This window comes from Otolemur garnettii, unplaced genomic scaffold (genome assembly GCF_000181295.1).
Source record: "Otolemur garnettii isolate 467f Iridium unplaced genomic scaffold, OtoGar3 scaffold00007, whole genome shotgun sequence".
Taxonomy (NCBI): Eukaryota; Metazoa; Chordata; class Mammalia; order Primates; family Galagidae; genus Otolemur; species Otolemur garnettii.
Window position 1 is genome coordinate 26,939,283 of NW_003852402.1, and position 17,786 is coordinate 26,957,068.

At 36.4% G+C, this 17,786-nt stretch overlaps 1 protein-coding gene across 1 annotated transcript in view; it reads left to right on the forward strand.

Moving 5' to 3' along the window:
- The window catches only part of EEA1 (early endosome antigen 1), a 131,058-nt gene that overhangs the window by 71,305 nt on the left and 41,967 nt on the right, over nt 1-17,786 (forward strand). The window contains exons 11-13 of the mRNA XM_003783355.3: nt 5,425-5,763; nt 14,056-14,205; nt 15,474-15,593. Coding sequence (XP_003783403.1) covers nt 5,425-5,763; nt 14,056-14,205; nt 15,474-15,593 — 609 coding nt within the window. The remainder of the gene's footprint in view (nt 1-5,424; nt 5,764-14,055; nt 14,206-15,473; nt 15,594-17,786) is intronic.

Sequence of the window (17,786 nt, forward strand, 5' to 3'; positions counted from 1 at the left end):
GTGACAGTTTCTCAAAAGTTAGTTACTATGTAGAGTGTGAAATCATATCAGTAAACGTTTTGTACTTTGTAATATTAAAATTTGGCCTATCTTCCCTTTTGAGTGGATCTTTCCCTGAGTGTGATTTTGTAACATCATGTATTAGTCATGTGGAAAATATTGGTTCACTGAGTTATTCAGATCTTCCAAATGTTGACACATTTTCTTGTACAGTATAAAAACAATCACATTTGTCAGTATCATCATCAGTCTGAGAATAAGCTTCAAGTATGAGGAAGCTGTCAAATTCATGGTGGTGGATATAATTTTTCCAAAATTCTAAGCTTCATTTGAAAGCTTGATTTTATCATTGGCAACAAACACTATTCTTTAAAGTGACAAATTATCTTCCTACTCAAGTCTAAATAATCATAGTTTGTCAATCTTTCCAGTACAAATGGGATTTCATAACAAAAGTGGCTAGTGCAGTTTTTAACTCAATGAGTACTTTTCCTCTTGTATTATACTTTCTATTATCCAATAGAAGGGGTCCATCTATACTTCCTGTTTTTTCCCTTGCTGCTATAAGTTTATTTATGAACATCCGTATATAATACATACGCATTTGTGCAAGAATTTATCTATGTTACATATTCCCAAGTAGAATTGCTTGTCTGTAGGGCACACACATGCTCCAGTTCACTAGGTGACCTTAACCTGTTTTCCAAAGCAATCATACCAGTTTACCATTGTCTGTCAACGCTTGGTGTTGACTTATTTTTAAAATTTAATCTTCTTGTATAGCTCTGCCTTTCCCTAGTAAAGCTCTGCACTTCTCCTTTTTCCTTCCCTGTAAAACTATATATAGGGAGCTTCTGCGTAACAATTTAGTTTTGGCTTTTCCCTTCAGTTTGGTTTTATTTTCTTTGAATTCACAGCCTCCCTTCTCTCTCTGATACGCAGAGTAGCAGTCTGCACACTGTGGGTGTTTATGGCCAGTGTAATTTGTGTATTTTTGAATCATTAAACTACTAACAAAGGGTATGATTTGACTTGAAATGTACAAATACTCCAGCACAGATTGTGCGTGTGTGTATGTATGTGTGTACACATTATCAAAAGAAGTACTCTGGGCTGTTTTATGGATAATGCATAGAAGCAGGATGATTTAAGTATGGCAAAATGGAATATTTTTGATTAGAGAATAATAGGAACTATCTTTAAAAGCCTTACATAAGTATAAAACATCACAGTTTTAAAATTTTTTAAAATTAAATCATAGTTGTGCACATTAATACTATCATGGGGTATAGTGTGTTTTTTCCATATACAATTTGTTTTTTTTTTTTTTTTTTTTGAGACGGAGCCTCAAGCTATCCCCCTGGGTAGAGTGCTGTGGCATCACAGTTCACAGCAACCTCCAACTCCTGGGCTCAAGTGAGTCTCCTGCCTCCGCCTCCCAAGTAGCTGGGACTACAGGCGCCCGCCACAACGCCTGGCCATTTTTTTGGTTGCAGCCATCATTGTTGTTTGGCGGGCCTGGGCTGGGGATTTGAACCCGCCACCTTAGGTGTATGTGGCTGGCGCCTTAGCCGCTTGAGCCACAGGCGCCGAGCCTCCATATACAATTTGAAACATTCTCATCCAACTGGCCAACAGAGCCTTTATGTCATTCTCATAGTCATTGTGTTAAGACATTTATATTCCACATTTTGAGAGATTCACATGTACTCTTATAGGATAGATCATGGGCACAGTTTTTTTTTCTCAGATGCAACTATGTCCTTGCCCCAACTGACGGGACATAATTGCATCTGCTTCTTATTACACTTACTCCTCAACCTCTCCTTACCCCATATCTCTGGCAAATGATTATTGTTGACAGTGGTGGTATACAAATATTTTGAATTTGGGAATCTCTGTACATGCTCTTTTGAAGGCTATTGCATAAAATGCCTTGGGTAGCTGACGTGGGTCATAGTCAGCATCTAGGTGGATAGGCAGCATTATAATTTATAGTGGATGGAAAGATAATTGCTTTTGTGCTAATGTCCAGGTTTTTAGCTTTAAACCAGGGTTTTATAATTATTGGTCTTGAAAATTTAAAAACAAAATGGAAAAATTGAAGGAACTTTGTGTTTCTAATAAAAACTGCATCTGTCTTTTGACTCAAATACTGCAGCTTAATTTGATTATTTCCATATAAATTCTGAACAAAATTATATCATTCATTTAAGACTACTACTGCATTAGGCCATTGTTAGAGAGTGAGTGAGTTTGGGGATCTCATCTTTCACCCCTTTTCTAGTCACTATCATCTTCCTTTTCCTTTAGTCCAAGCTTTAAGGAGGTCATAGGCCAAGTGGAGCCAGATATGCAAGTAGTTATTTTGTCACATGGTACCGTTACATTGCAAAGTAGTATATTGATATGAACCAGTATAGTGCAGTCATCAAAGGCATGTTCAATCTCAGCTTTGCCACGTACTGGCTGGGGCATTCTATTTCTCAGTCTGTTTCCTCTCCTGCTAATTCAACCCTCTGCCTCTTAGGGTTGATATGAGTATTAAATACATTAATTGATGTTAAAGTGCTTATTTGGCTTTTACTAACCACCTCAGTGATTGCTGGTGGTGGTTGTTTTTGTTTGCTAAGTGTTGTGATACAGGGTTGCGTTAAGATTAAGGTGGAAGTTTTCTGCCTTGCCTAGTAGACTGGGAAAGTCTTTTGTAGAAAACATAAGTCTTTAAGCTGAGTCTTTAAGGATGTTAAAGAGCATATCACATGAAAGAGGGGTTATTGGTATTTCATTTTGAGAGCTAGATGTATAAAAGGCATAGGACCATGTGAGAACATATATATCTCCTAAGATACTAGAGAGCTACGAAGTAATTTAATTTATTCTTTTTCACTAAACTTTGTGGAGGGACAAATGAAATGAGATCCTCTGAAGCAACTTTGTATGCTGGGAAGCATTAAAAAAATCCCATTTTTTTTTTTATTCATTTATATTCCCTGGGCAAGTAACAGATAAATAATGGGGCTTAATAGAGGGAGATTATTACTATAAGAAAGTATATCAAGAAAACAATTGTTTACAAAATCAAAGGAGACTAGACATTTGGAGGTGAAGAATTTTGCTTGTAAAAATGATAGATTTTGAGATAACATTCATTTTATAATTTAAGCCTGAATAGGATATATTTGGGGGGCACTAATTGATTTGAGTTGTAAGAAATTTATTGGGTTTAGAATCATAATCTATCACTCTGCTCCGTGGCTACTCACATCAGATTCTTTCAACTTCAGCTGCTTCCGCTGTAAATGGTGGCTCACGCTTGTAATTCCAGCACTTTGGGAGATGAGGAGGTGAGATGATTGCTTGAGTTTAGAAGTTTGAGTTTAGAGACTAGCCTGGATAACATAGTGAGATGCTGTCTTTACAAAAAAATAAAAATTAACTGAGCAGGGTGACTCAAATCTGTAGTCCCAGACACTTGGGAGCCTGAGGCAGGAGTATCACCTGATCCCAGGAGTTTGAGGCTGCAGTGAGCTATGATGGCACCACTGCACTCTGACCTGGGTGATAGAGATCCCATCTCTAAAAAAGTTAAAAATAATATTTAAAATAAAATATGTAACTGAGTACATAGCTTAATATATAGCTGAGTCAGGAGTATAATTTTTTCCCTAATCTTTTGGTTCTACCTCTTTTTTCTGTTTCTATTGTTGGGTCAGCACACACATCTTTTGGCTAATTTTGCCCCAGACACCTGGTTGCTCTTCTTATTTCTAAGTTTGTCTCTCATCCTATCTCTCTTGTACATACTCATATCATTTTTCTGACACTGTTTTTTTTTGTTGTATATTCCTGCTTCATAATTTAGATTAACTTACTTTTTCCTCAGATAAGTAAACATTCAAGAACCTTTATTGCTACCAAACCTGTGGCCTCTAGCCTCATTACTACTCCTGAGTTAATGCTTGCTACTTACAACTTGTTTATCCCTTTGTGTCTTTTAAAATATTTGTACAGAGCAGATGGTATGAGTCATGTACACATACTCCTTAATTCCTTTTACCCCTTCAGAAACCAAGCTCAAATATTATTTTCAAGTGATCTTACTTGTTAACTTTATCTGACTTTGCTTGTTTTATTTGAATTTTTAAAAATTGATACATATTGATATACATACTTTCAGGGTGATAATTTGATACATTCATGCACTCAAAGCAGGGTAATTGGGACATCCACTTTTAAAAATCAAACTGAAACTTTAGCGTTTTCAGATGATCTTACTAGTTAGCTACCACCTGACTTTGCTCATTTTATTTTTTAAATAATTTTTTTGATAAATTTGACACATTTTTTCTATTAATCTATTATTGCTTGTGCATTATGTTTTAACTTTCTTAGGGTTTTTTTAAATGCGTGTATTTCATTTAGATTATAGTCTGTTTAAGGTACAGAGGCTTTGATTGTCCCTTACTATTCTGTATTATCCCTTTCCAGCACACTGTGTATAATAAGTGAATGTAATTAAGGTCTACTTATAGAATCATCAGGTTCATTTAATGGCTTCTTATCCTGGCTATTTTTATTACAGAATTGAGTTAAAGTTCTGATTCATATTTTATGTATAAATATATTGACCTAAAATGTTCAGTATTAATTGTTACAACTCCACTGAGACCAGACTTCAACATTTGATTAGGGTAGTTGATCCAGATCTTTGATGTGAGATGTTATTTTTATATTTTATACTTAATAATATTGAGTAAAATGACAAAATAGAAGGCAGGTGAGTGACATCTTGAGAGCATTATTTTTAAATACCTAGAGAGATAATCAGTTCTAGCTTGTTGCTCGAAAGCAGTGGTTCTCAACCTTCCGAATGCCGCAACCCTTTAATACAGTTCCTGTAGGTTGCAATCCACAGGTTGAGAACCTCTGCTCTAGAGAATGGCCTTTATCAAGAATAGCAGGAAAAACAGTGCAGTCAATAGGATTGGATGGATACTAGAGCGGTGGATGATGTTGTTACGCTAAAGCTCTTACAAAATATGAAATTGCCAAGCCAGAGATCAAGGTGAGCAAAGTATATTGTTGTTATTCAAAATAATTTCTGTTGGTAGAAAGATAGTTTTAATTTTTAACTTCAGTGGAAGAGTATAGATATGTTTTATACCCCAAAGAATCCAGCATATTTTATGTTAACATTTTCTTGGCAATTCTTAAGTTGCATTTGTAGAGCTTAGCCAGGTGTACTACTAATAAAATTGTAAGTATGTAACCATTTAATTCTTCCTGATTAGAATTTTGTCACTGATTCTTTTTGTAATACTGATAAAAGCATTTAGATAGTACTGCTTCAAAGATTATGTAAATAACTGGAATAATTAAAAATATTAGAAAAGGACATACAGTGTTCAATCAACATTTCAGAACTTGATGGAGAAGTTGCAGAAGAAAGAACTGGACTACACCCAGTTAGAGGAGAAACATAATGAAGAATCTGTGAGTAAAAAGAATATGCAAGTCATCCTTCATCAAAAAGACCTGGATTGTCAGCAGCTGCAGTCAAGATTATCAGCATCTGAAACTTCACTCCAGAGAACACAGGCAGAGCTAAGTGAAAAAGGCGAAGCCTCACAAAAGCTCAAAGAAGAATTATCCGAAGTAGAGACCAACTACCAGCATCTGAAGGCGGAGTTCAAACAGCTGCAACAGCAGAGAGAAGAAAAGGAGCAGCATGGGTTACAACTCCAAGGTGAAATCAATCAAGTAAGAGGTGTTTATTTTATTTATTATTATTTACTGTAATTCTCTCTATGGTTTCTTTTTAGTGTGCTTGATGCTTAGTTGATCATGGTGAAAAAATTTTGTCATGTAAGAAAATTAACTCTTAAGTTTTACATCCTGGAGTGTGGTCAGATCTTATTTCTTTTTATTTTCTCTTAAAAAAATGATAGCATCTAAAAGCAGTTTTTATTGTGAGTGTTTTTGAATTAATACATAGAAGTTGCTTAGATGGTACCTGGTAGGTTACTCACTAGATTTTAACTATTAGAATTTATTCAAATTGGTGACCATTTATTAATTTAAAAATTCTTACCTTTTTTGTTACTAATTTTTCAAAATATTATTATAAAACTAAAAATGAGATTATTTAGAAAGTAGAAAACTTTGGAAAGTAGAAAACAAATTAGTCCTAATATAACTATTTTTTATAGGTAAAAAACATCTGTGAGAAGAAGTTTAATGCAGGTTTTAACTTTGCCATTAACTTAATTTCTGAATGTCCATATTCTAGTTATTATTTATAGGGTTAAAAAATGGAAATTTGGGGGAGACTAAAGTCCTTGGTCACTTTTTTGGTAGTGTTCATTTTTACTTAAATGACAGTGATAGCTTATTTTATTATAATTATTTTCATGGACCTGTCTTCTAGTGATAATATTAATAATATTGATTATGTTAATAATTTATTGAGCTACAGGAATTAGAGTGAGCATTTCATGTACACTACTACTAGTTTTTTTGTTGTTTTTTCTTTGTTTTTGAGACGGAGTCTCACTCTGTTGTCCAGGGTAGAGTGCCATGATGTCAGCCTAGCTCACAGCAACCTCTGGGCTCAAATGATCCTCCCCTGCCTCAGCCTCCTGAATAGCTGGGACTACAGGCACCTGTCACCATACCTGGCTAATGTTTTTATTTTTAGTAGAGGCAGGTCTTGCTGTTGCGAAGGCTGGTCTTAAACTCCTGAGCTCAAGTAGTCCTCCTGTTTTGGCCTTGCAGAGTGTCCAGCCAACTAGCACTAGTTTTTCAGATTAAATTGTGAGTTCCATGACGTGATGGATCAGAAGAGTTTGGAATATTCCTCTAACTTGTCTTCTCCTTTCCTTTGTCCACTGTCAGTCCTCCTTATCTCACTCTTAAACAACTGCTAACTGGGCTGCCTTTACTCGTCCCTGTTGAATTAATCTTCCCCTTGGCCGCCAGGAGAAGCAAGTGTGAGCATGTTCTAACTCTGCTTTAAACCCTTTGAAAATTTTACTTAACATGTTATATTTGTTGTAATTTATGTCGTCTTTCTTCGCTAGACTCTGAACTCTTTGAGGGCAAAGACCATGTCTTAGTCATTTTTTATTCTCACTACCTGGCACATTGCTTCTTAATTGCACATATTTTAGTGTATGAATGAATGAATCAATGCGAATATTTATAATGGAATGAAACGGAAGTTTGGGGCTATCAGGGAATAACTTAAAAATAACTTACATATTTGACTTTCAGTTCAGATAAACAAATTTAGCATTTATGCTTAATAACAGAAACATGCCTCATTTGTTTTGAGATGCAGCAATGAAGAAGAAACAGTACCTACCACTAATGATTATGTAAAGCTCATGGAGAGGATCAGAGTAGTACCAGCCTGTGCCAAAGATCATGAGAATTATAACGAAAGGATCCATATACTATGGGATCCTATCTCCTTCCTCATCCCTAACATAGTACTTCACTTTGTGCAATTATTTTATTCAATTAGGGGATCAGGAAAAGCTTTATACAAGAGAGAGGTAGTACTTGAAATTGTGAATATTGGATAGGTTTTCACAAGTGCTGGTTTGAAAGCAGAAGTGTGTTCCAGCCAGAGATTAGTAAGAGCAAACTAGTACCAGGCAAGGGTTGTGAGAGCTAGGCAGGGACACTCATGTAGGGTGGGGGATGTGTGCCAGAAGGGGATTGCTGGGACTGGAAGGAGCCATATGGGACTTTATGATGTAGGGCTTGAATAGCAGGGTAAGGAATTTTCCTTTTGTTTGATTGTCTGTGGGTTGGAGGGGTCATTAGGAATTTGTGAGAGCCTATTTAAACATGTGCCGGGTAGGGAAAACAAACTTAGTTTCTCCTACTATACACTCACAACACAGAATGCTTCTGTAACAGTCACCAAGGAAACTTGTAAACATAACAAGGCCCAGGCTGGTGCTGCAAATTTTGATTTAATTGGATCAAGAGTGAGGTCTTAACATTGGACATTTTTAAAATTTCCACTTTAAGAATGTGTGGGGATTTCTCCCCACTAACAAGCAAGCAGGCAGTTCTGCGGTGGACACCAGCTGGGTATTCTCTAATTCAGGTGTCCTCAAACTGTGGCCCACTTAGGGCATTTATCTGGCCTGCTGGGTGTTTTTGCCGCCACTGCCTGTTCTGCTTAGCAGCTGACTTGTCCCAGGGCCTGCAGTCCGGCCCTCCAATGATCTGAGGGACAGTGAACTGGCCCCCTGTTTAAAAAGTCTGAGGACCCCTGCATTCAATTTAGTCTACTTATAGGTAGCATCAGATCCCACAGATTGAGGGCTCAGCCCTCCAAGATTGCCCTTCACTTCTGATGGCAATCTCAAGCCCCAAGTTGTTTTTAACCCGTGCTTTTAGTCAACTGGCTATAAATTGGGGTTACCATCACTGCCTCCTCAGGGTTGATTAATTTGTTAGAGCAGCCCACAGAACTCAGGGAAACATTTATGTTTGTTGGTTATTAAAGGATATTACAAAGGATATGGAAGAACTATATAGGGCAAGGTATGGTAGCGGACGGACATGAGCTGTTACATCTTCCCTGGGCCAAAGTCCCAACCCTCTAAACCAGTGGCTCTTAACCTTCCTAATGCTCTGGCCCTTTAATACAGTTCCTGTGCATCGTGACCCACAGATTGAGAACCGCTGCTCTAATCCCTTCTTGGTCTTGTGACCAGCCCTTATTCTGAAGCTAGAGGTTGCCAGCTATCAGTGAACTTATTAGCATACCCCCCCCCCCCCAAAAGCTTACTACTTTGAAGATTCTAAGGATTTTAGAATCCCACATATTTACATCTTCATCGCAGTCATGGGATGATGCATACTAAGATTTGAATATGTGATTATTTGGTTTAGTCACAATTCTGAACAAAACAAAGAGGAGCGGTCATGCTGAAGGTCTTGAAGGAACACCTTTCAGCATGCTGTTGGATTCCACCTTCAAAATAAGTCTCAAATCTATCTACTTGTCTCTGTCTTTATTGCCACCACCCTTAATCTAAGTGACCCTCACTGCTTACCTAGGCTACTGTAGTGGTCTTCTTAAAACTGTCCCTTCTTCTAGTGATCTGCTTAGTCTATTTCCCGTGAAGAAGTCAGAGGCATCTTTCTAAAACACGAAAGATATAATTTTATCCCCCTTCTTTATACTTTTTGTTGGCTTTGTGTTGTACTTTGAATTGAATCCACATTTCTTTTTCTGACACGTTAGCCTCTGCATATATGTTAATAGTATGGCCACACTGTTTTCAGACTCCTTTCAGACCACTGTGAAGCCAAGTTGATCGTTCAGTTCCTCAGACACAATGACGCTTCAGGCTGTTTTCTGCTATAGGTGCTTTGGTCAATGGTTTTTCTTCTTACAGTATTTATTTTTTCAAAAAAAATTTTTTTAAAATTAATTTTCTATTAAATCATAACTTTGTACATTGATGCATTTATGGGGTTTAGGGTACTGCTTTGATATACAATGTGAAATGCTTACATTGAACTAAGTAACACATCCATCACAATTATACTCATTTCTTAATAGTTTTGAAATGTACCATTGCATCATGCACATTAGATGAGGTCCCCCAAATACCCTCTCTCCTCCCAAGTCCCCCTTCCCCTCCCCTCTTTCTCCTCTTCCCTCCTACTTTCTGGACTATAGTTATGTTTTGCATTTGTATGAGTGTATAGATGGTTATATATTGATTTCATAGTGGTATTGAGTACATTGGATATTTTTTAATCCATTCTTGAGATATACTATGAAGACTATGTTCCAGCTCCATCCAGGTAAACAAAAAGGATGTGATGTCCCCATCTTTTTTATGGCTGCATAGTATTCCATGGTGTACATATACCACAATTTGTTAATTCATTCATGGAGCAACGGGCACTTGGGCTGTTTCCATGCCTTGGCTATTATGAATTGAGCTGCAATAAACATTCTGGTGCAAATGTCTTTGTTGTAAAATAATTTTTGATCATCTGGGTATATACCTAGTAGATTGAATGGTAGGTCTACTTTTAGTTCCCTGAATGTTACAGTATTCTTGACTGTGGTTCTTCACAAGGCTGGCTTGAGCATCATTTTCTCAATAAAACCTTCTGGGACCACTCTATTTAAATAGCTTGTTTTCCCTATCTTCTGGGCCCCTTCTTTATATGACCAGCTGTTTTTTCTTCTTAGCACTTTACATTGTGTGATTAGTTTTTTGTTTACTTGCATGCTGTCCACCATCCCTGTTAGACTGTGAGCTCCAGAATGTGAGAAATTTGTTTTGCTCTGTACTCTTCTCAGCCTCTACACTACGGGCTTTCAGCAAGTGCTTATTGGAAGGATAGAAATGAACTTCACCTTCAGTAACTTTCTCCAATGTCCTGGAAGAGTATGGGCATGAACTGGGTTTGTTCTGCTCACTGATCTATCCTCAGCACCAGTAATGGTGCTGACAAATTTAGATAGCTGGCAGTTGTTGACAAAGGACTCGAAAGGAAAGTAACCTATATTCTTTATATTTATGTTCACAAGCACTTCTAAAATAGCTACAGAGGTGCATGTAATAATCTGTTACATAATTAAAAGAATAGATGTCATCAATTTAATTTTAAAAAAATTATCTAAATTGGCTTCTCTGGAGTAGTATGTGGTTTGTAAACATAGATTTAGGAACTAACTGCCTGAGTTCCAATTCTGTGGCCTGCAAGCTGTGGGATCTTGGGTAAGTTACTGAATTTGTGCCTCAGTTTACTCATCTATAAAATGAGAATAGTAATGGAACCTTCTTCATAGGGTTGTAGTGAGGATTAAATTAGTATTTGTGAAGAATAGGGTCTGGCATATAATAATCAAATGGAAAATTATGTAAGTTTATAAAACTGAATTTGTTAGAGAACTTATATATATGTATATCTCAAAATATGACTTAGGATAGGCCATTCTACTAATTCTAACTTTATTTATTTAGGCAAAGTCTTGCTCTGTTGCTCTGGGTGAAGTTCAGTGGCATCATTATAGCTCACTGCAACCTCAAGCTTCTCAGCTCAATTGATCCTCTGACCTCAGCCTCCCAAATAGCTGGAACTATAGCTGCATGCTAATAATTTTTCTATTTTTAGTAAAAATGGAATCTTATTCTTGCTCAGGCTTATCTTTAAATTCTGAGCTCAAACAATCCTTCTGACTCGGCCTCCCAGAGTGCTAGGATTATAGGTGTGAGCCACTGTGCCTGGCCCATGTATTATTTTTATTCTTAATATAATCATTTTCTTTAACTTATTTATTCTAAAATGATAGAGACATAATTAAGATACTTTGGCCTGCTTTTACCCTTCAGCAGATTAATTTGAGATTCATTTCTTTATTTTATTAAAGATTAAGGATTTATCCCGAGTTGGACAGTAATGAATGACAGAGTTATTTATGATACAGAGCTCTTTTTCTCACCCCATTAGTAACTTTCTACTGTAAAACAATAATTGTCTTTAATTCAGTGGTTTTTAACTTTTTGTGTCAGAATCTCCTGGGGCGATTTTTAAAATCACTAATATTATGGCCTTACTCTTGATCCAATTAAATCAGAATTTCTGTCATAAGCCTGGATGTTGGCACATTTGAAAGTTTCTTGTGTAATTATAATAGATTTGTAACTGCTGCTTTTTTAAGTATTGATTTTGGTAAGTGATTTCTGAACTTTCTTGAAACTAACCGTTGTCTAATTCTTGTTATAAAAACATGAATTCTTGAGCTCTAGCTTGCATTTGTTAAATCTAAACTTCTAGGGAAGAAGTCTGATTATCTGTGTGTTAACACTGATATCAGGAGATTCTTCTACAGCAAGTTTAGGAAGTAGACGTGTGCTGCCTATTTGTAAGAGATGAGGCACATGGGTGCTTGAAATATGAGAGTGCTTGGAAGGTCTCCTTTGTTTTTATGTATCAGGAATGGGCCTAATTCTTTTAGTGAGTTTAGGAGAGGTTTGGTTGGTTTCTGTAGTGCTAATTCCCAGTGTTTTCTGTTTGCTGGTTTAGAAGTTTATTGTAAAACCTGAGTTTATGTTCTCAATCCCAAAGAAGAGGGGAGAGAAGAATAAAGAGAGAGACACGAGGGTGCTGGCTAAGGACAAGGATAAAATAAATGTGTATCCTCTGTTACTGATTAGTCTTTTAGTTAGATGAAAGCAATATTTTATCTTAGAAATACAACTTTAGTTTTCTTCATGAAGAATATTCTGATAGACACAAATTGTTTTGCTGAAGAAATTAGTGGGTATCCAAGATCTCTTATAGAACTTTAGTTTTTCTTTGCCAATTATAAGTTTTTATAGAGAGATGTGTGAGTATAAAAAATATAAGATGTATTTATATGTATAAAATTTATAGGGCATAGAAAATATGATGCAAAAACTGTAGATTTTTTTTTGTTGTTTGTTTTAGAGACAGAGTCTCACTATATTGCCCTCGGTACAGTGCTGTGGCATCCCAGCTCACAGCAACCTCCAACTCTTGGGCTAGAGCAATTCTCTTGCCTCAGCCTCCCGCGTAGCTGGGACTACAGGCACCCACCAGAACACTCGGCTATTTTTTGGTGCAGTTTGGCCAAGGCCAGATTTGCCGCAGGTGCCATCCAAGACTGTAGATTCTTAATCTTTTCAGATTTAACATGAATAGTTTTGATTGCAGGTGATTACTTAGAGTGCTTGTTATCACATGTAGTTTTACTGGGGCACAGACATTTGATTTTATGTGTTGTGCGTCTGTGCAGAAGCTCGCTAGTGTGTATGCATGGTTAGCAAATGTCTCACTTGCATCCTCATCTCCAGGCTACTCTTTTGTTCTGTGCTCTCAACACTTTTGCAGTAATTCTTCTGAAATTAATATAAAATTTTCTTTTTTTTTTTTTATGAAAAAAGAAAAAGGAAAAAACTCCTTTTCTGTCCCCCTTTGCTCCAGGAAAAACCAGCTTTCGTATTTTTGGTGGTATTAGAGGAAATAATAGCTTCAGGTCAAATTTCTTTTTTTTTTTTTGGAGACGGAGCCTCAAGCTATCCCCTTGGGTAGAGTGCCATGGCATCACGCTCACAGCAACCTCCAACTCCTGGGCTCAAGCGAGTCTCCTGCCTCAACCTCCCAAGTAGCTGGGACTGCAGGCGCCCGCCGCAACGCCTGGCCATTTTTTGGTTGCAGCCATGGTTGTTTGGTGGGCCCAGGCTGGGGATTTGAACCAGCCACCTTAGGTGTATGTGGCTGGCACCTTAGCCGCTTGAGCCACAGGCGCCGAGCCTCAAATTTCTCCTTTAGTTTTAAGTGGGTAGCATTTTTAAAATTAATAAATGAGGGTCACCTAACATTTAAGAAGAGTATATAATAGTTTGCTTTTTTTTTTTTTTTTTAAGAAATTCTGTGCCAATTTGTGGACTTGGGAATACTTTGGGCTCTATCCAATACCCAAATGTAAAAAGGCAACTGCAGTGATTCTTGACTATGGAAAGCCAACAAGAATCGCTGAAGAGATTTAAAAATACAAAAAAAATAAATAAGTACTGTGGAATAGATCTGAGCGTGCTTTGAAGGACTTAATTTTCAAGTTTCATTTCATAAGTTTATTAAATGATTCCAACACTTATATACATATCCAAATGTCAGCCCTGGTCCCCTATTTTTTTTAAAGAGAACAAGTTTGATATAAGCATTCTACATTGTTTATTGATTCAGTACATTGTACCCCATAAATGCATTAATGTACACAGTCATGATTTAATAAAATATACATATATAAAATAAAGAGAACAATGAAACATAAACTATGATGTTTAATCACAATTTTATGTGATCTGTTATAATTTATGAGATTAAAATTCAGTTGCACTTTTTAGGTTTCCCCAAAGTGTCATCCAAATTAAGATATTATATTTATATTGGTAAAAAATAAAACAGTGTTTGGAGAGTAGCTGGTGGGGTGTGTATGTGTTTATGCATATGTACACACTTTTTTTTTCTTTTTAAAAGTTACATAGCAAACTTCTGGAGACAGAGCGCCAACTAGGAGAAGCTCATGGTCGGCTGAAGGAACAGAGACAGCTGTCAAGTGAAAAGTTGATGGATAAAGAGCAGCAAGTGGCCGATTTGCAGCTCAAACTTTCTCGTTTAGAAGAACAGGTAAGCTAGTATTTCAAGTGAGTTTATATTACCAAGTCAACTGATAGACCTAAGGAGTCTTTTAATGGTCAAGATCTGTTATTGGACTTAAAAAATTTTTTTTAAATACAACATTTATTACTACCAACTAATGTCTTATTAACTATATTAAGTCATTTTTGCTGGGATTGTATTCCCCAAAATTCTTAATAAATATGCATAAAGAAGACTATTGTTTCAGCTTTAGGAAGGAATAACTCTGGGGGTGAAACCGTGTCAGCCTATTAGACTCCTCTTACCCAGAAAGGACCACTTAGGAATGAAACAGTGAACTATGAACTGTTGGTGAGGGTCATGAATCACATGTAGTAGATGCATATATAATTTGAGTTTACCTTTAAGGATTTTCACTTTTAAAAATTTAGTATATGGGCTCGGCACCTGTAGCTCAAGCTGCTAGCATGCCAGCCACATACACCTGAGCTGGCGGGTTCAAATCCAGCCCGGGCCTGCCAAACAACAATGACAACTGCAGCCAAAAAAATAGCCAGGCATTGTGGTGGGTGCCTGTAGTCCCAGTTACTTGGGAGGCTGAGGCAAGAGAATTCCTTAAGCCCAAGAGTCTGAGGTTGCTATGAGCTGTGACGCCACGGCACTCTACCAAGGGTGACAGCTTGAGATGCTGTCTCAAAAAAAAAAAAAAAATTAGTATATGATTGAATGCTAAACTAATTATAGTTGCTAAAAATGGTATCCATTATTTGGGTATGGTATATATATTATCAGATTATGTCTTTTGTTGGAATTGAACAAATATTCTGTGTTAAAATCTGTAGCTTAAAAAAAAAATCTGTAGCTTCAGCAATAAATTTTCTTTTAGACCTATAATTTTAGAGGTGGTAAATGATTCTTTTCTTTCCCAACTATTATACATTATGGAAATTGACTATTATGGAAGAAAATAAAATTAATACTGATACTATGGTTTAGATTATTATTACAGATAATTTGTATGTAGTTAATTCCTTGATCCTAATGGTTTATAAAAAACAACAATAAATACCAACCTGGAGAAAGATACGTATTTTTTTTTTATAGTCTATATGTAGTGGGTACATGAGATGAAGATTCTATATAAGTAATGAGATTATGCTTTTAAAGTTGCTCTCATATATTGTCTGAATTTATTTTTCCGTTCGTAGTAGAGAATTGTAGTGCCAAATACGTAGTATTTATGTTTAATAGTATTATGCCTTTAAATGTCACCTGACAGCCTACATTTTTTTAAGTTGAAGGAAAAAGTAACAAATTCTACAGAATTGCAGCATCAGTTAGAAAAAACAAAGCAACAGCATCAAGAACAACAGGCTCTTCAGCAAAGCACTACTGCAAAGCTTCGAGAAGCTCAGGTAAACATTATTTAAATTGTTGGCCTTTTGGGGTAAAAATAGCCATTATAACCAATCTTCTAGAACAGAATATAACTTTAGAAGTAAATTTTTTAATGTTCAAGAAAGTAATAAATGTCACCCTTGACTTCTCAAAAAAAATAAAATAAATTATTGGCCTTTTAAACAAAAATTAAAGCAAATCATTATTCTTTTGTTGTTGTGAAGCTAGGTAATGAAAAATACTTGATTATGAGAATTTTTTATAATTTTCAGTATCCAGGTAATCAGAAAATTCCTTTTCTTTTGGTTGGCATGTTGAAAAGTTTTTAAAAAGTTAAAACTTATTTGTTACAAATAAGTATATTGTAAATAAACTCCTGTAAAATATTTAAATTTATTGTTTATTAGGTAAATGTATACCAAGTCTACAGCATATCTTAGAATATTGACAGAAGTTACGTTTTTTGTTTTATTGAGGGGGTGTTGCCCAAATGTTTGAAATGAATTTGACTTTGGTATTTATTTATTAACTCATTCTTTTACTAATTTACTGAAGATTATTGATTGCTTTGGCTCAGGGTTGAGAATAAAGAGATACAGTGCCTGCCCTTCAGGATGGCAACCCAGTAATATGTACCTAGAACAATGTTGTGGTTTAAGGGAGGCAGTAAGTAATATGCCTCCCTCTCCCTTCTGAGTTTGGAGAGAGGCAAGTGCATTGAGATCAAAATATTGGATTCATTTATTTGTTCTTTTATTTGATCAGTCAACAAATATTTATTAATGTCTACTCTTAACCAAGGAACTGGTTTTATGACCACAGCAGGGAACAAAACAGGCAAAACTGTTGGCTGTCTTGGAGCTTAGTGAGGGAGAGAAACAGTAAATGAGATAAAGAGGCAAAACATTTAGCATATTAAGCGGTAAAAAGTGCTGTTGGAATGAAAGAAGGAGAGAGAGGGAGTAGATAATATCTGGGGGATTGAAGGTGGGACCGCAGTGTTAGTTGATGAAGATGAAAGGCCTGAAGGAAGGAAGAGTGTGAGCCATGTGGGTGTTTGAGAGAAGAACATCGGTACATTGAAAGATCTGGAGTTTATCTCAGGAGTAACAAGACGTCAGTAGCTGGAGTGCAGAAATGACAGAAGAGTTAGGAGGGGCCTAGTAATAGAAGTGATATCATCAGAAAATGTAGAACCTCCTAAGAACTTTATTTTACTCTGAGTAAAATGAGAAATCATTGGAAGGTTCTGAACAAACTAACACAATGATCTGACCTAAAATTCTGCAGGATTATTCTGGCTGCTGTATTGAGAGTAGGCTGGAAGGGTACATCAGTAAAAATAGAAATTAGCTAAGAGGCTGCTGTAATAATCCACATAAGAAATGATGTGGCTTGGACTGGAGTAGAAAAGTGTAGGCAGTAAGAAGTGGTCTGATTGTACATATATTTGGAAGTAAAGCAGGCTGTGCTACTGATAGACTGATGTACAGTATTGAGAGAGAGGTCAAGGATGACTCCAAGGATTTCGGCCTAGGCCATGTGGATGGATGGAGACCAAGCAAGGTGAAGACCAAGAATACCATTGGATTTGGCAACATGGAAGTCATTTATGTCCTTGATAGGAGAAATTTAGAAAAGAAGGAAAGACAAAAGCCTGACTGGAGAAGGTTTATGAGAAAAGAGAGAATATTTTGATAGAGTGAATATAGATAACTCTAGGAGTTTTACTGTAAAGGACAGGAAAGAAATAGGACGGTAAAGCTAGTATGGACAATTTAGCATGGGCTTTCTCATATCGTACCGCAGAATTAAATTTGTTATTCTAGCCACAAACAAAGCTGGAAGTGATCACCTTTTAGCTTGTTTTAGGCAGGTTGCCTCTCAACACTGACAGGGGAACCCCTGATAGGGAAGTAGGGGCTCAGTTGACCATGCTTAGTTCCTTATTCCACATCATCTAATAAAAGTAAATTTTTATTCCCTGGAGAGAAATGTGAAAGGATGAGAAAGGGGCCAGATGAAGTTCCTTATGGAAACATGAAAAGTCCTCAAGACTGATTAAAGAGATGCCATGGGTATAGTTTTAGGTGTGTATATAAAATTATTATGGTAGCACAGAGAACAGTTACTTAACCCGGAGTCTGGGAAAGAGTGGTCATGGAAAACTTCTTAGAAGTGACATTGTGAGTAGGATGAGTAGATACTTT